Source organism: Heterodontus francisci, unplaced genomic scaffold, assembly GCF_036365525.1.
Source record: "Heterodontus francisci isolate sHetFra1 unplaced genomic scaffold, sHetFra1.hap1 HAP1_SCAFFOLD_1029, whole genome shotgun sequence".
NCBI lineage: Eukaryota > Metazoa > Chordata > Chondrichthyes > Heterodontiformes > Heterodontidae > Heterodontus > Heterodontus francisci.
The window spans coordinates 145,542-169,669 of NW_027140798.1; the positions used below are offsets into that span (position 1 = coordinate 145,542).

General features: G+C 51.8%; 1 protein-coding gene across 1 annotated transcript in view; it reads left to right on the plus strand.

The window, feature by feature from the left end:
• Positions 1-4,902: 4,902 nt before the first annotated feature.
• LOC137361146 (calmodulin-regulated spectrin-associated protein 1-like) overlaps positions 4,903-24,128 on the plus strand; it is a gene marked incomplete at its 3' end in the record, with an annotated part of 32,480 nt that continues 13,254 nt past the window's right edge. The window contains exon 1 of the mRNA XM_068026088.1: positions 4,903-5,093. Coding sequence (XP_067882189.1) covers positions 4,991-5,093 — 103 coding nt within the window. The remainder of the gene's footprint in view (positions 5,094-24,128) is intronic.

Consider the following 24,128-nt stretch of genomic DNA (forward strand, 5'->3'; position numbering starts at 1 on the left):
TCCTGTACTCACTGACCTACATTAACTCACACCCAGTCCCGTTCCTGTACTCACTGACCTACATTAACACACACCCAGTCCCGTTCCTGTACTCACTGACCTACATTAACTCACACCCAGTCCCGTTCCTGTACTCACTGACCTACATTAACTCACACCCAGTCCCGTTCCTGTACTCACTGACCTACATTAACTCACACCCAGTCCCGTTCCTGTACTCACTGACCCACATTAACTCACACCCAGTCCCGTTCCTGTACTCACTGACCTACATTAACTCACACCCAGTCCCGTTCCTGTACTCACTGACCTTCATTAACTCACACCCAGTCCCGTTCCTGTACTCACTGACCTACATTAACTCACACCCAGTCCCGTTCCTGTACTCACTGACCTACATTAACTCACACCCAGTCCTGTTCCTGTACTCACTGACCTACATTAACTCACACCCAGTCCCGTTCCTGTACTCACTGACCTACATTAACTCACACCCAGTCCCGTTCCTGTACTCACTGACCTACATTAACTCACACCCAGTCCCGTTCCTGTACTCACTGACCTACATTAACTCACACCCAGTCCCGTTCCTGTACTCACTGACCTACATTAACTCACACCCAGTCCCGTTCCTGTATTCACTGACCTACATTAACTCACACCCAGTCCCGTTCCTGTACTCACTGACCGACATTAACTCACACCCAGTCCCGTTCCTGTACTCACTGACCTACATTAACTCACACCCAGTCCCGTTCCTGTACTCACTGACCGACATTAACTCACACCCAGTCCCGTTCCTGTACTCACTGACCTACATTAACTCACACCCAGTCCCGTTCCTGTACTCACTGACCCACATTAACTCACACCCAGTCCCGTTCCTGTACTCACTGACCTACATTAACTCACACCCAGTCCCGTTCCTGTACTCACTGACCTACATTAACTCACACCCAGTCCCGTTCCTGTACTCACTGACCTACATTAACTCACACCCAGTCCCGTTCCTGTACTCACTGACCTACATTAACTCACACCCAGTCCCGTTCCTGTACTCACTGACCTACATTAACTCACACCCAGTCCCGTTCCTTTACTCACTGACCTACATTAACTCACACCCAGTCCCGTTCCTGTACTCACTGACCGACATTAACTCACACCCAGTCCCGTTCCTGTACTCACTGACCTACATTAACTCACACCCAGTCTCGTTCCTGTACTCACTGACCTACATTAACTCACACCCAGTCCCCTTCCTGTACTCACTGACCTACATTAACTCACACCCAGTCCCGTTCCTGTACTCACTGACCTACATTAACTCACACCCAGTCCCGTTCCTGTACTCACTGACCGACATTAACTCACACCCAGTCCCGTTCCTGTACTCACTGACCTACATTAACTCACACCCAGTCCCGTTCCTGTACTCACTGACCCACATTAACTCACACCCAGTCCCGTTCCTGTACTCACTGACCTACATTAACTCACACCCAGTCCCGTTCCTGTACTCACTGACCTACATTAACTCACACCCAGTCCCGTTCCTGTACTCACTGACCTACATTAACTCACACCCAGTCCCGTTCCTGTACTCACTGACCTACATTAACTCACACCCAGTCCCGTTCCTGTACTCACTGACCTACATTAACTCACACCCAGTCCCGTTCCTGTACTCACTGACCGACATTAACTCACACCCAGTCCCGTTCCTGTACTCACTGACCTACATTAACTCACACCCAGTCTCGTTCCTGTACTCACTGACCTACATTAACTCACACCCAGTCCCCTTCCTGTACTCACTGACCTACATTAACTCACACCCAGTCCCGTTCCTGTACTCACTGACCTACATTAACTCACACCCAGTCCCGTTCCTGTACTCACTGACCCACATTAACTCACACCCAGTCCCGTTCCTGTACTCACTGACCTACATTAACTCACACCCAGTCCCGTTCCTGTACTCACTGACCTACATTAACTCACACCCAGTCCCGTTCCTGTACTCACTGACCTACATTAACTCACACCCAGTCCCGTTCCTGTACTCACTGACCTACATTAACTCACACCCAGTCTCGTTCCTGTACTCACTGACCTACACTGGCTCCTGGTTAAGCAACGCCTTGATTTTAAAATTCTCATCGTTCTTTTCAGATCCCTCCCCGTCCTCACCCCTCCCTATCTCTGTAATCTCCTCCCTGTCCTCACCCCTCCCTATCTCTGTCATCTCCTCCCTGTCCTCTCCCCTCCCTATCTCTGTAATCTCCTCCCTGTCCTCACCCCTCCCTATCTCTGTAATCTCCTCACTGTCCTCGCCCCTCCCTATCTCTGTAATCTCCTCCCCATCCTCGCCCCCTCCCTATCTCTGTCTTCTCCTCCCCATCCTCACCCCTCCCTATCTCTGTAACCTCCTCCATGTCCTCGCCCTTCCCTATCTCTATAATCTCCTCCACTTCCTTGCCCCTCCCTTTCTCTATAATCTCCTCCCCGTCCTCGCCCCCTCCCTATCTCTGTAACCTCCTCCAGGTCCTCACCCCTCCCTTTCTCTATTATCTCCTCCCCGTCCTCACCCCTCCCTATCTCTGTAATCTCCTCCCCATCCTCGCCCCTCCCTATCTCTGTAATTTCCTCACCGTCCTCGCCCCCTCCCTATCTCTGTAATCTCCTCCCCGTCCTCGCCCCTCCCTATCTCTGTAATCTCCTCCCCGTCCTTGCCCCCTCCCTATCTCTGTAATCTCCTCCCCGTCCTTGCCCCTCCCTATCTCTGTAATCTCCTCCCCGCCCTCGCCCCCTCCCTATCTCTGTAATCTCCTCCCCGTCCTCACCCCTCCCTATCTCTGTAATCTCTTCCCCGTCCTCGCCCCCTCCCTATCTCTGTAATCTCCTCCCCGTCCTCGCACCCTCCCTATCTCTGTAATCTCCTCCATCCGCACAACCTTCCGAGATCTCTGCCCTCCTCTAATTCCGGCCTCTTGAACATTCCTGATTTTAATCATTCCACTATTGGTGACTCTGTCTTCAGCTGCCTGGGCCCCGAGCTCTGAAATTCCATCCCTGAATCACTCTCCTCCTTTCAGACACTGCTTAAACCTTTGACCAAGCTGTGACCACCTAGCCCAATATTACCTCATGGCCCGCTCTGTAATTTCATCTGATAACGTTTCTGTGAAGGGCCTTGAGAGGTCTTCTTACATGACAGGTGCTATATGAACACAAGTTGTTGTTGTTGTGACGCTGGCGGTGTTGACCCACACGTGACCAATGGCCACTTGGGGTGAGATTGTTCTGTGTGCCCTGCACTCAGCTCTTTCAGGACAGGATTAGAGGGAAGTAAAGAGGCGGACAACTGTAAGGGAATGTTGACTGATTGAGCATGGATTCAGAGTGATGAATCATAGAGAACATTCCTTCGAAACGATCAGAAATTCCCCCGCTCTATCATCATGCTGATGTGGGATGGAATGGATCCAACTATTTCTCAACATCTGCCGTTCATCCTAAATATTTTGGCGCCATGGTAACACATTCGAAAAGGATATGAGGTTGATTTTTAAAAATATAGCAGTCACGCAGTCCCAAACATTTCCCAGTAATAAGCACAGGCAGTCATTATCCTGTTGTTCCTGAATTCATCTCCCTGCTAAGAATATCCCGGGTGTGGGCTCGGACCTCTGGTCAGTGTTCTCTCCAGCTTGTTTGTGGGAACAGTCTTCAGCGAGGATGCGGAGGGAGATTGTCCGGAATGGAACCAGGGATGAGGGACTTCCCGTTAATGTGGAGAGACTGGAGAATCTGGGATTCTTCTCCTGAGAGCAGAGAAGTTTAAGGGGAGATTAAATAGAGATGTTCAAATGTGATCGAGTATCCAGTGGCAGGAGGGTCAGTAACCAGAGGATTTAAGGTGATTGTTAAAAGAACCAGAGGGGGAGATGAGGAGAATTTGACACAGTGAGTTGTTGTGATGTGGAACACGCTGCCTGAGAGGGCAGTGGAAGCAGATTCAATAATAACTTTCAAAAGGGGAATTGGATAAATACTGGAAGGGGAAAGTTACAGGGCAATGAGGAGAGAGCAGGGAGAGTGGGATTAATTAGACAGTTTCACTGAAGAGCCAGTCCAGACTCGATGGGCTCAATGGCCTCTTCCTCTGCTGTGACTGTGTTAACAGGTCTTGACTCCTCGTCAGTTGAGATTCCTGATTATAATTGCTCGATCAAACACGCGGAAGCCTGTGCATTTCCAGCACTGCAGAATCTAATTGTTTCTGAAATGTCGATCATTCTCTACCTGCATCGACAGTCACCATCTACAAGATGCACTGCAGCAATGCACCAAGGCTCCTTCGACAGCACCTTCCAAACCCGCGACCTCTACCAACTAGAAGGACAAGGGCAGCAAATACATGGGAACACCACCACCTGCAAGTTCCCCTCCAAGTCACACACCATCCTGACTTGGAACTATATCGCCGTTCCTTCACTGTCACTGGGTCAAAATCCTGGAACTCCCTTCCTAACAGCACTGTGGGTGTACCTACCCCACATGGACTGCAGCGGTTCAAGAAGGCAGCTCACCACCACCTTCTCAAGGGCAATTAGGGATGGGCAATACATTATTATTAATATTGCCCGTGACACTCTCATCCCATGAAAATAAATTTTAAAAAGGTTTTTCATTCAAAAAAACTGAGTGCAATGCAATTGCAAGTGCTGTTATTTCCCAATTTGGATACAAGAGGAACAATTGGCTGATGGGCAGGCGGATGGGCCAATCAGAGGTCGGAGTGAGCAGGGAAGGCGGGTCCGATGGTTGGGGGCGGGGTTAAAAGTTTGAGCACAGTTTTCCCAAAAGTTTTTCTTTTGTTGTGCTTTGGACGGTGGAGCGGAGTTGGAGGGAGTGAGTGAAGAAGTGAGTGAGTGAGTGAGTGAGTGAGTGAGGGAGGGAGTAGTAGCGCAGTTAACTGCAGCTGATGGAGATTCAGGCCTCTGTCCACTCCCTCCACACCTACAATGTCCCTCAGGCGAAGTTCCGAGCCTCCGTCCGCTGGCTGCACTGCAAGGTATTGGGCACAGGTAAGAGGGAGCGGAGGGAGGAGGAGGGTGGAGGGTGGAGGGTGTTAGGGGCTCACATCAAATATCCCCTTGTCAAGCTGCACCTTTACCTCCATGGACAGCGGTTTCCCCTCAATAGGTCCTGGCATCACAAGACTGAGTACTGAGGGAGTGCCGCACTGTCGGAGGGTCGGCACTGAGGGAGTGCCGCACTGTCGGAGGGTCGGCACTGAGGGAGTGCCGCACTGCCGGAGGGTCAGTACTGAGGGAGTGCGGCACTGCCAGAGGGTCAGTACTGAGGGAGTGCCGCACTGCCGGAGGCTCGGTACTGAGGGAGTGCCGCACTGCCGGAGGCTCGGTACTGAGGGAGTGCCGCACTGCCGGAGGGTCGGTACTGAGGGAGTGCCGCACTGCCGGAGGGTCGGTACTGAGGGAGTGCCGCACTGCCGGAGGGTCGGTACTGAGGGAGTGCCGCACTGCCGGAGGGTCGGTACTGAGGGAGTGCCGCACTGCCGGAGGGTCGGTACTGAGGGAGTGCCGCACTGCCGGAGGGTCGGTACTGAGGGAGTGCCGCACTGCCGGAGGGTCGGTACTGAGGGAGTGCCGCACTGCCGGAGGGTCGGTACTGAGGGAGTGCCGCACTGCCGGAGGGTCGGTACTGAGGGAGTGCCGCACTGCCGGAGGGTCGGTACTGAGGGAGTGCCGCACTGCCGGAGGGTCGGTACTGAGGGAGTGCCGCACTGCCGGAGGGTCGGTACTGAGGGAGTGCCGCACTGCCGGAGGGTCGGCAGTGAGGGAGTGCCGCACTGCCGGAGGGTCGGCAGTGAGGGAGTGCCGCACTGCCGGAGGGTCGGCAGTGAGGGAGTGCCGCACTGCCGGAGGGTCGGCAGTGAGGGAGTGCCGCACTGCCGGAGGGTCGGCAGTGAGGGAGTGCCGCACTGCCGGAGGGTCGGCAGTGAGGGAGTGCCGCACTGCCGGAGGGTCGGCAGTGAGGGAGTGCCGCACTGCCGGAGGGTCGGCAGTGAGGGAGTGCCGCACTGCCGGAGGGTCGGCAGTGAGGGAGTGCCGCACTGCCGGAGGGTCGGCAGTGAGGGAGTGCCGCACTGCCGGAGGGTCGGCAGTGAGGGAGTGCCGCACTGCCGGAGGGTCGGCAGTGAGGGAGTGCCGCACTGCCGGAGGGTCGGCAGTGAGGGAGTGCCGCTCTGCCGGAGGGTCGGCACTGAGGGAGTGGCGCTCTGCCGGAGGGTCAGTACTGAGGGAGTGGCGCACTGTCAGAGGGTCGGCACTGAGGGAGTATTTAGGAATAAACTTTTTCTGGGTGACAGGCAGTGACTAGTGAGGTACTGCAGGGATCAATACTTGGGCTCCAGCTAGTCACAATTTTTATCAATGACTTGGGTGAGGGAACTAAATGTAACATTTCCACGTTTGCAGATAACACAAAGCTGGGGGGGGGGTGCGGGGTGGGGGAATGTGAGCTGTGAGGAGGATGCAAAGAGGCTCCAATGAGATTTGGACAAGTTGGGTGAGTGGGCAAATGCATGGCAGATGCAGTATAATGTGGATAAATGTGAGGTTATCCACTTTGGTTGTAAAAACAGAAAGGCAGATTATCTGAATGGTGATAGATTGGGAAAGGGGGAGGTGCAACGAGACCTGGGTGTCCTTGTACACCAGTCGCTGAAAGCAAGCAGTTAGGAAGGCGAATGGTATGTTGGCCTTCATTGCAAGAGGATTTGAGTACAGGAGCAAGGATGTCTTACTGCAGTTATACAGGGCCTTAGAGAGACCACATCTGGAGTATTGTGTGCAGTTTTGGTCTCCTTACCTGAGGAAGGATGTTCTTGCCATGGAGGGAGTGCAAAGAAGATTTACTAGGCTGATTCCTGGGATGGCAGGATTGACGTATGAGGAGAGATTGGGTCGACTAGGCCTATGTTCACTAGAGTTTAGAAGAATGAGAGGAGATTTCATAGAAACGTATAAAATTCTAACAGGACTAGACAGGCTTGATGCAGGAAGGATGTTCCCAATGGCTGGGGAGTCCAGAACCAGGGGTCATAGTCTCAGGATACGGGGAATGCCATTTAGATGCGAGATGAGGAGGGATTTCTTCAGAGGGTGGTGAACCTGTGGAATTCTCTACCGCAGAAGGCAGTGGAGGCCAAGTCATTAAATATATTCAAGGAGATAGATCGATATATTTCTTAATGTCAAAGGGATCAAGAGATATGGGGGCGAAAGCAGGAACAGGTATTGAATTAGACCATCAGCCATGATCTTTTTTGAATGGTGGAGCAGGGCCGAAGGGCCGAATGGCCTACTCCTGCTCCTATTTTCTATTTTTCTAAGTGTCAAGCTGTCGGAGGGTCAGTACTGAGGGAGTGCGGCACTGTCGGAGGGTCAGTACTGAGGGAGTGCTGCACTGTCGGAGGGTCAGTACTGAGGGAGTGCTGCACTGTCAGAGGGTCAGTACTGAGGGAGTGCTGCACTGTCAGAGGGTCAGTACTGAGGGAGTGCTGCACTGTCGGAGGGTCAGTACTGAGGGAGTGCTGCACTGTCGGAGGGTCAGTACTGAGGGAGTGCTGCACTGTCGGAGGGTCAGTACTGAGGGAGTGCGGCACTGTCGGAGGGTCAGTACTGAGGGAGTGCTGCACTGTCGGAGGGTCAGTACTGAGGGAGTGCGGCACTGTCGGAGGGTCAGTACTGAGGGAGTGCGGCACTGTCGGAGGGTCAGTACTGAGGGAGTGCGGCACTGTCGGAGGGTCAGTACTGAGGGAGTGCGGCACTGTCGGAGGGTCAGTACTGAGGGAGTGCTGCACTGTCGGAGGGTCAGTACTGAGGGAGTGCGGCACTGTCGGAGGGTTAGTACTGAGGGAGTGCTGCACTGTCAGAGGGTCAGTACTGAGGGAGTGCTGCACTGTCGGAGGGTTAGTACTGAGGGAATGCTGCACTGTCGGAGGGTCAGTACTGAGGGAGTGCTGCACTGTCGGAGGGTCAGTACTGAGGGAGTGCTGCACTGTCGGAGGGTCAGTACTGAGGGAGTGCTGCACTGTCAGAGGGTCAGTACTGAGGGAGCGCGGCACTGTCGGAAGGTCAGTACTGAGGGAGCGCGGCACTGTCGGAGGGTCAGTACTGAGGGAGTGCGGCACTGTCGGAGGGTCAGTACTGAGGGAGTGCGGCACTGTCGGAAGGTCAGTACTGAGGGAGTGCTGCACTGTCGGAGGGTCAGTACTGAGGGAGTGCGGCACTGTCGGGCAGGCAGGGATGAGGCATTTTAGTTACAAGGTTAGGTTGGAAAAGCTGGGGTTGTTCTCCCTGGAGCAAAGGAGATTGAGGGGAGATTTGATACAAGTGTACGAGGTTATGACAGATTTAGATAAGTTAGACAAGGAAATACTTTTCCCATTAACTAATGGTACAAGGACTAGGAGACACAGATTGAAGGTTTTAGGTGAGAGATGCAGGGGGGAATGTGAGGAAGAACTTTTTTTACACAGTGGGTGGTAATGACCTGGAACTCACTGCCCACCAGGGTGGTGGAAGTGGAAAGAATCAATGATTTCAAAAGGGAATTGGATGGACAGCTGAGAGAAATAAACTTGCAGAGCTACTGGGATCGAGCGGGGGAGTGGGACTGACTGGATTGCCCTGCGGAGAGGAGAGCTGGCATGGACTCAATGGGCTGAATGGCCTCCTTTGGAGCCAGAGTTGATTCTGTTCCGATCCCGTCTGCTTCCCCCTCTGGACGGTTTAGATTTAACCCTTAATGTTCTGATGCACTGTTGGCCACTCTGTCAGACCAGCTTTAATTTCTAATACAGGGCCCGACTCCCTGTCTCTGTCTCTCTCTCTCTCTCTCTCTCTCTCTCTCTCTCTCTCTCTCTCTGTCTCTCTCTCTCTCTCTTGCGCTCTGTCTCTCTGTCTCTGTCTCTCTCTCTCTGTCTCGCTCTGTCTCTCTCTCTCTCTGTCTCTCAGTGTATATTTTAAAACCTTGACCATTAAATGAGTCTAATTTACACTTTGTATCTGCAGATTAGAATCCTTTTCTGAAGTTGATTTGATCAATGTCTGGCCTTTGATTAAGAATCATTTTTTCCTCCGAACTGTTGCCAGTTGCCCTGCAGTTTTTCACTGAACATTATGTGGGGGTTAAATATCGAGCTAGATGGTGTCGTGTTGAGTTGACACACCTCCTGCAGTCTCCAGCCTATTTTATTGTGGTGTCCTGTCCCACTCACTGCAGCAACTGGAACAGCAGAGCATTCCTCTGTTAAGTGTTGCATTTTGTGGGAGGGAGAGAGACATTCACTGTTTGAGTCCTTCCCTGACTTGCAGATTCATATTTAGAAAAACCTCTTTGTACTGAAGTGTTTGTGTCTATTTCCATATATTTTTAACACCAGTATGTCATACAGCAGCTGTCAGCCACGTCCCAGTTAGAGTCCTCCCCGTTATCGGGTCCCCCTCCCACACAGTTCAGCAAGAAAAAGGACAAGTATTTTTGGGGGAAAAGTTGTTGAATTTGTGTTTTTGAAAAGTTCTATCCAGTGAGATGCTTTTGTCCAATGGAAGGCCCGTTGATTTTCTTCTGGATTCATGTTGAGCTTTGGACAGGGAATGTTCCATCCATGGATAGTGGGATTAACAAAGAATGTCTTTGTTTGAGTGGGAATGTCGAGTATATTGCTCTCTCTGTTCTGTGATGGTTTACTCCCATGTAACCCCTCTGGGCAAATCAGAGGCTGAAATCCTGAATCCTCATGGTGGACTTGAAATACTCAGACACTGGGGGAAGGGTGTGCTGATCGCTAGGATTAGGCCATTCGGCCCCTCGAGCCTGCGATCATGGCTGATGTTAGGATTCAACTCTACTTTTCCGCCCATTCCCCATATCCCTTGCTTCCCTGAGACCAATAACCTGTCTATCCCAGCCTTAAATATATTAAACGATGGGCCATCCGATACCCTCTGGGATCGAGAATTTTGTAGATTCGCAACCCTCTGAGTGACAGAATTTCTCCTCCTCTCAGTCCTAAACGACCATCTCCTTATTCCCCTGAGACTGTGCCTCCTTGTTCTGGACCAGGACAGAAGGAAACCACTTAGTTGACGGGTATGTGCTGTGTTTTGTCTTTGTGTTTTGTATTTGAGTGGATTTTCAGTTGCGGAGTTGAGGGAGGTTGGAGTTTGGGGTGGGGGAGGTGGGATTTGGATTTGGATTTGGATTTGGATGGAGGGCAGAGTGAGTTCTTTGCTGTGAGGAGGGCAGAGTGAGTTCTTTGCTGTGAGGAGGGCAGAGTGAGTTCTTTGCTGTGAGGAGGGCAGAGTGAGTTCTTTGCTGTGAGGAGGACTGTCCTCTGTCCCATTGTCAGAAGAGCACAGTCACTTTATCGGAATGTGAGGTATTAGCACAGCCAGTCCCATCGGCAGGTTCGGAGACGCTCCTGGGCATCTTGCAAGTTACTGTGTGAAACCTTTCATTAACTCTGCTCCCTCTCCCTCCCATTGGAATGTTCATTCCCATTGCCTGCCAAAGTTAATCCTTCCACAGTCGGGTTATCCGTAGTGAACCTTTACAGTGATGCTATCCGGTCACTAACTCCAGTTAAATGTTGGGCAGATCGAAGCCATTGTCTTCCGTGCGAGCCACAAACCCCTTTCATCATCTTCCCGACTCTGTGTCCCTCTCCCTGTCTGAAGCTCGGTCTGACTGTTCACAACCTTCACACCCCCGTGTCCCGGCCTGGATTCATCCCTCAATCAAACATCAGAAAAACACATTTATCAGCTCATTACCACATTGCTGTTTGTGGGATCTTGCTGTGTGCAAATTGGCTGCTGTGTTTCCTAGGTGACAACAGTGACTACACTCCAAAAATACTTTGTTGGCTGTCAAGCGCTTTTGGGATGTCCTGGGATCGTGAAAGGAGCGATGTAGATGCAAGTCTTTTCTTTTGTGTGACCCCCGCCCCCACCAAGGTGAACCTCCTGCCGTATATCCGCACCGTCACTGATATCGCCTGTTTCCAACTCCATAATATCACCCCCTGCCTCAACTCATCTACTGCTGAAACCCTCATTCCTGCCTCCATTACCTCGAGACTTGACTATTCCAACTGACTCCTGACTGATCTCCCACATTCGACCCTCCACAAACCTCAGGTCATCCAAAACTCTGCTGTCCGTGTCCGAACTCACACCCAGTCCCGTTCCTGTACTCACTGACCTACATTAACTCACACACAGTCCCATTCCTGTACTCACTGACCTACATTAACTCACACCCAGTCCCCTTCCTGTACTCACTGACCTACATTAACTCACACCCAGTCCCGTTCCTGTACTCACTGACTTACATTAACTCACACCCAGTCCCGTTCCTGTACTCACTGACCTACATTAACTCACACCCAGTCCCGTTCCTGTACTCACTGACCTACATTAACTCACACCCAGTCCCGTTCCTGTACTCACTGACCCACATTAACTCACACCCAGTCCCCTTCCTGTACTCACTGACCTACATTAACTCACACCCAGTCCTGTTCCTGTACTCACTGACCTGCATTAACTCACACCCAGTCCCGTTCCTGTACTCACTGAGCTACATTAACTCACACCCAGTCCCGTTCCTGTACTCACTGACCTACATTAACTCACACCCAGTCCCGTTCCTGTACTCACTGACCTACATTAACTCACACCCAGTCCTGTTCCTGTACTCACTGACCTGCATTAACTCACACCCAGTCCCGTTCCTGTACTCACTGACCTACATTAACTCACACCCAGTCCCGTTCCTGTACTCACTGACCTACATTAACTCACACACAGTCCCATTCCTGTACTCACTGACCTACATTAACTCACACCCAGTCCCATTCCTGTACTCACTGACCTACATTAACTCACACCCAGTCCCGTTCCTGTACTCACTGACCTACATTAACTCACACCCAGTCCCGTTCCTGTACTCACTGACCTACATTAACTCACACCCAGTCCCGTTCCTGTACTCACTGACCTACATTAACTCACACCCAGTCCCGTTCCTGTACTCACTGACCTACATTAACTCACACCCAGTCCCGTTCCTGTACTCACTGACCTACATTAACTCACACCCAGTCCCGTTCCTGTACTCACTGACCTACATTAACTCACACCCAGTCCCGTTCCTGTACTCACTGACCCACATTAACTCACACCCAGTCCCGTTCCTGTACTCACTGACCTACATTAACTCACACCCAGTCCCGTTCCTGTACTCACTGACCTACATTAACTCACACCCAGTCCCGTTCCTGTACTCACTGACCTACATTAACTCACACCCAGTCCCGTTCCTGTACTCACTGACCTACATTAACTCACACCCAGTCCCGTTCCTGTACTCACTGACCTACATTAACTCACACCCAGTCCCGTTCCTGTACTCACTGACCTTCATTAACTCACACCCAGTCCCGTTCCTGTACTCACTGACCTACATTAACTCACACCCAGTCCCGTTCCTGTACTCACTGACCTACATTAACTCACACCCAGTCCCGTTCCTGTACTCACTGACCTACATTAACTCACACCCAGTCCCCTTCCTGCACTCACTGACCTACATTAACTCACACCCAGTCCCGTTCCTGTACTCACTGACCTACATTAACTCACACACAGTCCCATTCCTGTACTCACTGACCTTCATTAACTCACACCCAGTCCCGTTCCTGTACTCACTGACCCACATTAACTCACACCCAGTCCCCTTCCTGTACTCACTGACCTACATTAACTCACACCCAGTCCCGTTCCTGTACTCACTGACCTACATTAACTCACACCCAGTCCCGTTCCTGTACTCACTGACCCACATTAACTCACACCCAGTCCCGTTCCTGTACTCACTGACCTACATTAACTCACACCCAGTCCCGTTCCTGTACTCACTGACCTTCATTAACTCACACCCAGTCCCGTTCCTGTACTCACTGACCTACATTAACTCACACCCAGTCCCGTTCCTGTACTCACTGACCTTCATTAACTCACACCCAGTCCCGTTCCTGTACTCACTGACCTACATTAACTCACACCCAGTCCCGTTCCTGTACTCACTGACCTACATTAACTCACACCCAGTCCCGTTCCTGTACTCACTGACCTTCATTAACTCACACCCAGTCCCGTTCCTGTACTCACTGACCTACATTAACTCACACCCAGTCCCGTTCCTGTACTCACTGACCTACATTAACTCACACCCAGTCCCGTTCCTGTACTCACTGACCCACATTAACTCACGCCCAGTCCCCTTCCTGCACTCACTGACCTACATTAACTCACACCCAGTCCCCTTCCTGTACTCACTGACCTACATTAACTCACACCCAGTCCCGTTCCTGTACTCACTGACCTACATTAACTCACACCCAGTCCCGTTCCTGTACTCACTGACCCACATTAACTCACACCCAGTCCCGTTCCTGTACTCACTGACCTACATTAACTCACACCCAGTCCCGTTCCTGTACTCACTGACCTACATTAACTCACACCCAGTCCCGTTCCTGTCCTCACTGACCTACAGTAACTCACACCCAGTCCCATTCCTGTACTCACTGACCTACATTAACTCACACCCAGTCCCGTTCCTGTACTCACTGACCTACATTAACTCACACACAGTCCCATTCCTGTACTCACTGACCTACATTAACTCACACCCAGTCCCATTCCTGTACTCACTGACCTTCATTAACTCACACCCAGTCCCGTTCCTGTACTCACTGACCCACATTAACTCACACCCAGTCCCGTTCCTGTACTCACTGACCTACATTAACTCACACCCAGTCCCCTTCCTGTACTCACTGACCTACATTAACTCACACCCAGTCCCGTTCCTGTACTCACTGACCCACATTAACTCACACCCAGTCCCGTTCCTGTACTCACTGACCTACATTAACTCACACCCAGTCCCGTTCCTGTACTCACTGACCTTCATTAACTCACACCCAGTCCCGTTCCTGTACTCACTGACCTACATTAACTCACACCCAGTCCCGTTCCTGTACTCACTGACCTTCATTAACTCACACCCAGTCCCGTTCCTGTACTCACTGACCTACATTAACTCACACCCAGTCCCGTTCCTGTACTCACTGACCCACATTAACTCACGCCCAGTCCCCTTCCTGCACTCACTGACCTACATTAACTCACACCCAGTCCCCTTCCTGTACTCACTGACCTACATTAACTCACACCCAGTCCCGTTCCTGTACTCACTGACCTACATTAACTCACACCCAGTCCCGTTCCTGTACTCACTGACCCACATTAACTCACACCCAGTCCCGTTCCTGTACTCACTGACCTACATTAACTCACACCCAGTCCCGTTCCTGTCCTCACTGACCTACAGTAACTCACACCCAGTCCCATTCCTGTACTCACTGACCTACATTAACTCACACACAGTACCGTTCCTGTACTCACTGACCTACATTAACTCACACCCAGTCCCCTTCCTGCACTCACTGACCTACATTAACTCACACCCAGTCCCATTCCTGTACTCACTGACCTACATTAACTCACACCCAGTCCCATTCCTGTACTCACTGACCTACATTAACACACACCCAGTCCCGTTCCTGTACTCACTGACCTACATTAACTCACACCCAGTCCCATTCCTGTACTCACTGACCTACATTAACACACACCCAGTCCCGTTCCTGTACTCACTGACCTACATTAACTCACACCCAGTCCCGTTCCTGTACTCACTGACCTACATTAACTCACACCCAGTCCCGTTCCTGTACTCACTGACCTACATTAACTCACACCCAGTCCCGTTCCTGTACTCACTGACCCACATTAACTCACACCCAGTCCCGTTCCTGTACTCACTGAACTACATTAACTCACACCCAGTCCCGTTCCTGTCCTCACTGACCTACAGTAACTCACACCCAGTCCCATTCCTGTACTCACTGACCTACATTAACTCACACACAGTACCGTTCCTGTACTCACTGACCTACATTAACTCACACCCAGTCCCCTTCCTGCACTCACTGACCTACATTAACTCACACCCAGTCCCATTCCTGTACTCACTGACCTACATTAACTCACACCCAGTCCCATTCCTGTACTCACTGACCTACATTAACACACACCCAGTCCCGTTCCTGTACTCACTGACCTACATTAACTCACACCCAGTCCCATTCCTGTACTCACTGACCTACATTAACACACACCCAGTCCCGTTCCTGTACTCACTGACCTACATTAACACACACCCAGTCCCGTTCCTGTACTCACTGACCTACATTAACTCACACCCAGTCCCGTTCCTGTCCTCACTGACCTACATTAACTCACACCCAGTCCCGTTCCTATACTCACTGACCTACATTAACTCACACCCAGTCCCGTTCCTGTACTCACTGACCCACATTAACTCACACCCAGTCCCGTTCCTGTACTCACTGACCTACATTAACTCACACCCAGTCCCGTTCCTGTACTCACTGACCTACATTAACTCACACCCAGTCCCGTTCCTGTACTCACTGACCTACATTAACTCACACCCAGTCCCGTTCCTGTACTCACTGAACGACATTAACTCACACCCAGTCTCGTTCCTGTACTCACTGACCCACATTAACTCACACCCAGTCCCGTTCCTGTACTCACTGACCTACATTAACTCACACCCAGTCCCGTTCCTGTACTCACTGAACGACATTAACTCACACCCAGTCTCGTTCCTGTACTCACTGACCCACATTAACTCACACCCAGTCCCGTTCCTGTACTCACTGACCTACATTAACTCACACCCAGTCCTGTTCCTGTACTCACTGACCTACATTAACTCACACCCAGTCCCGTTCCTGTACTCACTGACCTACATTAACTCACACCCAGTCCCGTTCCTGTACTCACTGACCTACATTAACTCACACCCAGTCCCGTTCCTGTACTCACTGACCTACATTAACTCACACCCAGTCCCGTTCCTGTACTCACTGACCTACATTAACTCACACCCAGTCCTGTTCCTGTACTCACTGACCTACATTAACTCACACCCAGTCCCGTTCCTGTACTCACTGACCTACATTAACTCACACCCAGTCCCGTTCCTGTACTCACTGACCTACATTAACTCACACCCAGTCCCGTTCCTATACTCACTGACCTACATTAACTCACACCCAGTCCCGTTCCTGTACTCACTGACCTACATTAACTCACACCCAGTCCCGTTCCTGTACTCACTGACCTGCATTAACTCACACCCAGTCCCGTTCCTGTACTCACTGACCTACATTAACTCACACCCAGTCCCGTTCCTGTACTCACTGACCTACATTAACTCACACCCAGTCCTGTTCCTGTACTCACTGACCTACATTAACTCACACCCAGTCCCATTCCTGTACTCACTGACCTACATTAACTCACACCCAGTCCCGTTCCTGTACTCACTGACCTACATTAACTCACACACAGTCCCATTCCTGTACTCACTGACCTACATTAACTCACACCCAGTCCCGTTCCTGTACTCACTGACCTACATTAACTCACACCCAGTCCCATTCCTGTACTCACTGACCTTCATTAACTCACACCCAGTCCCGTTCCTGTACTCACTGACCCACATTAACTCACACCCAGTCCCGTTCCTGTACTCACTGACCTACATTAACTCACACCCAGTCCCGTTCCTGTACTCACTGACCCACATTAACTCACACCCAGTCCCCTTCCTGTACTCACTGACCTACATTAACTCACGCCCAGTCCCGTTCCTGTACTCACTGACCCACATTAACTCACACCCAGTCCCCTTCCTGCACTCACTGACCTACATTAACTCACACCCAGTCCCGTTCCTGTACTCACTGACCTACATTAACTCACACCCAGTCCCGTTCCTGTACTCACTGACCGACATTAACTCACACCCAGTCCCGTTCCTGTACTCACTGACCCACATTAACTCACACCCAGTCCCGTTCCTGTACTCACTGACCTACATTAACTCACACCCAGTCCCGTTCCTGTACTCACTGACCCACATTAACTCACACCCAGTCCCGTTCCTGTACTCACTGACCTACATTAACACACACCCAGTCCCGTTCCTGTACTCACTGACCCACATTAACTCACAGCCAGTCCCGTTCCTGTACTCACTGACCTACATTAACTCACACCCAGTCCTCTTCCTGTACTCACTGACCTACATTAACTCACACCCAGTCCCGTTCCTGTACTCACTGACCCACATTAACTCACACCCAGTCCCGTTCCTGTACTCACTGACCTACATTAACTCACACCCAGTCCTGTTCCTGTACTCACTGACCTACATTAACTCACACCCAGTCCTGTTCCTGTACTCACTGACCTACATTAACTCACACCCAGTCCCGTTCCTGTACTCACTGACCCACATTAACTCACACCCAGTCCCGTTCCTGTACTCACTGACCTACATTAACTCACACCCAGTCCTGTTCCTGTACTCACTGACCTACATTAACTCACACCCAGTCTCGTTCCTGTACTCACTGACCTACATTAACTCACACCCAGTCTCGTTCCTGTACTCACTGACCTACATTAACTCACACCCAGTCCCGTTCCTGTACTCACTGACCTACATTAACTCACACCCAGTCCCGTTCCTGTACTCACTGACCTACATTAACTCACACCCAGTCCCGTTCCTGTACTCACTGACCTACATTAACTCACACCCAGTCCCGTTCCTGTACTCACTGACCTACATTAACTCACACCCAGTCCCGTTCCTGTACTCACTGACCTACATTAACTCACACCCAGTCCCGTTCCTGTGCTCACTGACCTACATTAACTCACACCCAGTCCCGTTCCTGTACTCACTGACCTACATTAACTCACACCCAGTCCTGTTCCTGTACTCACTGACCTACATTAACTCACACCCAGTCCCGTTCCTGTCCTCACTGACCTACATTAACTCACACCCAGTCCCGTTCCTGTACTCACTGACCCACATTAACTCATACCCAGTCCCGTTCCTGTACTCACTGACCTACATTAACTCACACCCAGTCCCGTTCCTGTACTCACTGACCTACATTAACTCACACCCAGTCCCGTTCCTGTACTCACTGACCCACATTAACTCACACCCAGTCCCGTTCCTGTACTCACTGACCTACATTAACTCACACCCAGTCCCGTTCCTGTACTCACTGACCTACATTAACACACACCCAGTCCCGTTCCTGTACTCACTGACCCACATTAACTCACACCCAGTCCCGTTCCTGTACTCACTGACCTACATTAACTCACACCCAGTCCTCTTCCTGTACTCACTGACCTACATTAACTCACACCCAGTCCCGTTCCTGTACTCACTGACCCACATTAACTCACACCCAGTCCCGTTCCTGTACTCACTGACCCACATTAACTCACACCCAGTCCCGTTCCTGTACTCACTGACCTACATTAACTCACACCCAGTCCTGTTCCTGTACTCACTGACCTACATTAACTCACACCCAGTCCCGTTCCTGTACTCACTGACCCACATTAACTCACACCCAGTCCCGTTCCTGTACTCACTGACCTACATTAACTCACACCCAGTCCCGTTCCTGTACTCACTGACCTACATTAACTCACACCCAGTCCCGTTCCTGTACTCACTGACCTACATTAACTCACACCCAGTCCCGTTCCTGTACTCACTGACCTACATTAACTCACACCCAGTCCTGTTCCTGTACTCACTGACCTACATTAACTCACACCCAGTCTCGTTCCTGTACTCACTGACCTACATTAACTCACACCCAGTCCCGTTCCTGTACTCACTGACCTACAGTAACTCACACCCAGTCCTGTTCCTGTACTCACTGACCTACATTAACTCACACCCAGTCCCGTTCCTGTACTCACTGACCTACATTAACTCACACCCAGTCCCGTTCCTGTACTGACTGACCGACATTAACTCACACCCAGTCCCGTTCCTGTACTCACTGACCTACATTAACTCACACCCAGTCCCGTTCCTGTACTCACTGACCTACATTAACTCACACCCAGTCCCGTTCCTGTACTCACTGACCTACATTAACTCACACCCAGTCCCGTTCCTGTACTCACTGACCTACATTAACTCACACCCAGTCCCGTTCCTGTCCTCACTGACCTACATTAACTCACACCCAGTCCCGTTCCTGTACTCACTGACCCACATTAACTCACACCCAGTCCCGTTCCTGTACTCACTGACCTACATTAACTCACACCCAGTCCCGTTCCTGTACTCACTGACCGACATTAACTCACACCCAGTCCCGTTCCTGTACTCACTGACCTACATTAACTCACACCCAGTCCCGTTCCTGTACTCACTGACCTACATTAACTCACACCCAGTCCCGTTCCTGTACTCACTGACCTTCATTAACTCACACCCAGTCCCGTTCCTGTACTCACTGACCTTCATTAACTCACACCCAGTCCCGTTCCTGTACTCACTGACCGACATTAACTCACACCCAGTCCCGTTCCTGTACTCACTGACCTACATTAACTCACACCCAGTCCTGTTCCTGTACTCACTGACCTACATTAACTCACACCCAGTCCCGTTCCTGTACTCACTGACCTACATTAACTCACACCCAGTCCTGTTCCTGTACTCACTGACCTTCATTAACTCACACCCAGTCCCGTTCCTGTACTCACTGACCTTCATTAACTCACACCCAGTCCTGTTCCTGTACTCACTGACCTTCATTAACTCACACCCAGTGCTGTTCCTGTACTCACTGACCTTCATTAACTCACACACACTCCCGTTCCTGTACTCACTGACCGACATTAACTCACACCCAGTCCCGTTCCTGTACTCGCTGACCTACATTAACTCACACCCAGTCCCGTTCCTGTACTCACTGACCTACATTAACTCACACCCAGTCCCGTTCCTGTACTCACTGACCTACATTAACTCACACCCAGTCCCGTTCCTGTACTCACTGACCTACATTAACTCACACCCAGTCCCGTTCCTGTACTCACTGACCTACACTGGCTCCCTGTCAAGCAACGCCTTGTTTTCAAATTCCTCCCCGTCCTCACCCCTCCCTATCTCTGTAATCTCCTCCATGTCCTCACCCCCTCCCTATCTCATTAATCTCCTCCCCGTCCTCACCCCTCCCTATCTCTGTAATCTCCATGTCCTCACCCCTCCCTATCTCTGTAATCTCCTCCCTGTCCTCGCCCCTCACTATCTCTGTAATCTCCTCCGTGTCCTCGCCCCTCCCTATCTCTGTAATCTCCATGTCCTCACCCCTCCCTATCTCTGTAATCTCCTCCCTGTCCTCGCCCCTCACTATCTCTGTAATCTCCATGTCCTCACCCCTCCCTATCTCTGTAATCTCCTCCCTGTCCTCGCCCCTCACTATCTCTGTAATCTCCTCCGTGTCCTCGCCCCTCCCTATCTCTGTAATCTCCATGTCCTCACCCCTCCCTATCTCTGTTATCTCCTCCCCGTCTTCGCCCCCTTCCCATCTCTATTAACTCCTCCCCGTCCTCGCCCTCTCCCTATCTCTTTTTAATCTCCTCCCCGTCCTCGCCCCCTCCCTCTCTCTCTAATCTCCTCCCCGTCCTCACCCCTCCCTATATCTGTCATCTCCGTGTCCTCGCCCCCTCCCCATCTCTGTAATCTCCTCCCCATCTTCGCCCCCTCCCTATCTCTGTAATCCCCTCCCCGTCCTCGCCCCCTCCCTATCTCTGTAATCTCCTCCCCGTCCTCGCCCCTCCCTATCTCTGTAATCTCCTCCCTGTCCTCACCCCTCCCTATCTCTGTAATCTCCTCCCTGTCCTCACCCCTCCCTATCTCTGTAATCTCCTCCCCGCCCTCACCCCTCCCTATCTCTGTAATCTCCTCCCTGTCCTCACCCCTCCCTATCTCAGTAATCTCCTCCCTGTCCTCACCCCTCCCTATCTCAGTAATCTCCTCCCCGTCCTCACCCCTCCCTATCTCTGTAATCTCCTCCCTGTCCTCACCCCTCCCTATCTCTGTAATCTCCTCCCCGTCCTCACCCCTCCCTATCTCTGTAATCTCCTCCCCGTCCTCGCCCCCTCCCTATCTCTGTAATCTCCTCAAAGTCCTCGCCCCTCCCTATCTCTGTAATCTCCTCCCCGTCCTCACCCCTCCCTATCTCTGTAATCTCCTCCCCGTCCTCGCCCCCTCCCTATCTCTGTAATCTCCTCAAAGTCCTCACCCCCTCCCTATCTCTGTAATCTCCTCCATGTCCGCACCCCTCCCTATCTCTATAATCTCCTCCGTGTCCTCACCCCTCCCTATCTCAGTAATCTCCTCCCCGTCCTCACCCCTCCCTATCTCTGTAATCTCCATGTCCTTTCCCCTCCCTATCTCTGTAATCTCCTCCCCGTCCTCACCCCTCCCTATCTCTGTAATCTCCTCCCCGTCCTCGCCCCCTCCCTATCTCTGTAATCTCCTCCATGTCCTCACCCCTCCCTATCTCTGTAATCTCCTCCCCGTCCTCACCCCTCCCTATCTCTATAATCTCCTCCGTGTCCTCGCCCTCTCCCTATCTCTGTAATCTCCTCCGTGTCCTCGCCCTCTCCCTATCTCTGTAATCTCCTCCCCGTCCTCACCCCTCCCTATCTCAGTAATCTCCTCCATGTCCTCACCCCTCCCTATCTCTGTAATCTCCATGTCCTTTCCCCTCCCTATCTCTGTAATCTCCTCCCCGTCCTCACCCCTCCCTTTCTCTGTAATCTCCTCCCCGTCCTCGCCCCCTCCCTATCTCTGTAATCTCCTCCGTGTCCTCTCCCCTCCCTATCGCTGTAATCTCCTCCCCGTCCTCACCTCTCCCTATCTCTATAATCTCCTCCGTGTCCTCACCCCTCCCTATCTCAGTAATCTCCTCCCCGTCCTCACCCCTCCCTATCTCTGTAATCTCCTCCCCGTCCTCACCCCTCCCTATCTCTGTAATCTCCATGTCCTTTCCCCTCCCTATCTCTGTAATCTCCTCCCCGTCCTCACCCCTCCCTATCTCTGTAATCTCCTCCCCGTCCTCGCCCCCTCCCTATCTCTGTAATCTCCTCCATGTCCTCTCCCCTCCCTATCGCTGTAATCTCCGTGTCCTCTCCCCTCCCTATCGCTGTAATCTCCATGTCCTTTCCCCTCCCTATCTCTGTAATCTCCTCCCTGTCCTCACCCCTCCCTATCTCTGTAATCTCCTCCATGTCCTCACCCCTCCCGATCTCTGTAATCTCCTCCCCGTCCTCACCCCTCCCTATCTCTGTAATCTCCTCCCCGTCCTCGCCCCCTCCCTATCTCTGTAATCTCCTCAAAGTCCGCACCCCTCCCTATCTCTATAATCTCCTCCGTGCCCTCGCCCTCTCCCTATCTCTGTAATCTCCTCCCCATCCTCACCCCTCCCTATCTCTGTAATCTCCTCCCCATCCTCGCCCCCTCCCTATCTATGTAATCTCCTCCCCGTCCTCGCCCCTCCCTATCTCTGTAATCTCCTCCATGTCCTCACCCTTCCCTATCTCTAATCTCCTCCATGTCCTCACCCCTCCCTATCTCTGTAATCTATTCCCCGTCCTCGCTCTCTCCCTATCTCTGTAATCTCCTCCCTGTCCTCACCCCTCCCTATCTCTGTAATCTCCTCCCCGTCCTCACCCCTCCCTATCTCTGTAATCTCCTCCCTGTCCTCACCCCTCCCTATCTCTGTAATCTCCTCCCTGTCCTCACCCCTCCCTATCTCTGTAATCTCCTCCCTGTCCTCACCCCTCCCTATCTCTGTAATCTCCTCCCCGTCCTCACCCCTCCCTATCTCTGTAATCTCCTCCATGTCCTCACCCCTCCCTATCTCTGTAATCTCCTCCGTGTCCTCACCCCTCCCTATCTCTGTAATCTCCTCCCCGTCCTCACCTCTCCCTATCTCTTTTTATTCTCCTCCCCGTCCTCACCTCTCCCTATCTCTTTTTAATCTCCTCCAAGCCCAGTACCCTCCGAGATCTCTGCATTCCTCTAATTCCGGCCTCTTGGAACATTTCTGATTTTAATCACTCCACTATTGGTAACTGTGTCTTCAGCTGCCTGGGCCCCGAGCTCTGAAATTCCCTCCCTGAACCTCTCCACCTCTCTATCCTCCTTTAAACTGCCTGGCTTTAAATCCCAGCTTTTTGAGGAGCCCTTTTCTCCATGCCGTCCTAATACTTCCTGTGCCTCGGTCTCCGTTTTTGTCGGTGTTTGAAACATTTGGGTGATTTTCTCTGTTAAAGCTACTGTATTAATAACAGCAGACTTGAGTAAAATCCTTTCAGTTGTGCATCTGTCACTGGTGACAGTCCAATTGGAAAGATACCATCCATATTGGACTCCTGCAGGAGTTCCTCTGATCAGTTTTCACAGCTCGATGCCTAGTACCAGTGGGTTGGGGGAAAGCTTTGTCTGACAGCATTACTGAAATCGTCGAATCAGTCCAACGCTTTGTGCCCGTTAAAATATTATTTTGTTGGTTCAGGCACAGCTGGGACGTGCCTCCCAATGCAGCTCGATGCAAAATTTCCTCAAATAGAACCACAGAATGTCCCTAAACTCTCCTCTGAGTCAGTGTCTGGGTTCAAATCCCACTCCAGACACTTGAGAGCAAAATCTCCAGTCCACTACTGAGGGAGTGCCGCACTGTCAGAGGGTCAGTACTGAGGGAGTGCCGCACTGTCAGAGGGTCAGTACTGAGGGAGTGCCGCACTGTCGGAGGGTCAGTACTGAGGGAGTGCCGCACTGTCGGAGGGTCAGTACTGAGGGAGTGCCGCACTGTCGGAGGGTCAGTACTGAGGGAGTGCCGCACTGTCGGAGGGTCAGTACTGAGGGAGTGCCGCACTGTCGGAGGGTCAGTACTGAGGGAGTGCCGCACTGTCGGAGGGTCAGTACTGAGGGAGTGCCGCACTGTCGGAGGGTCA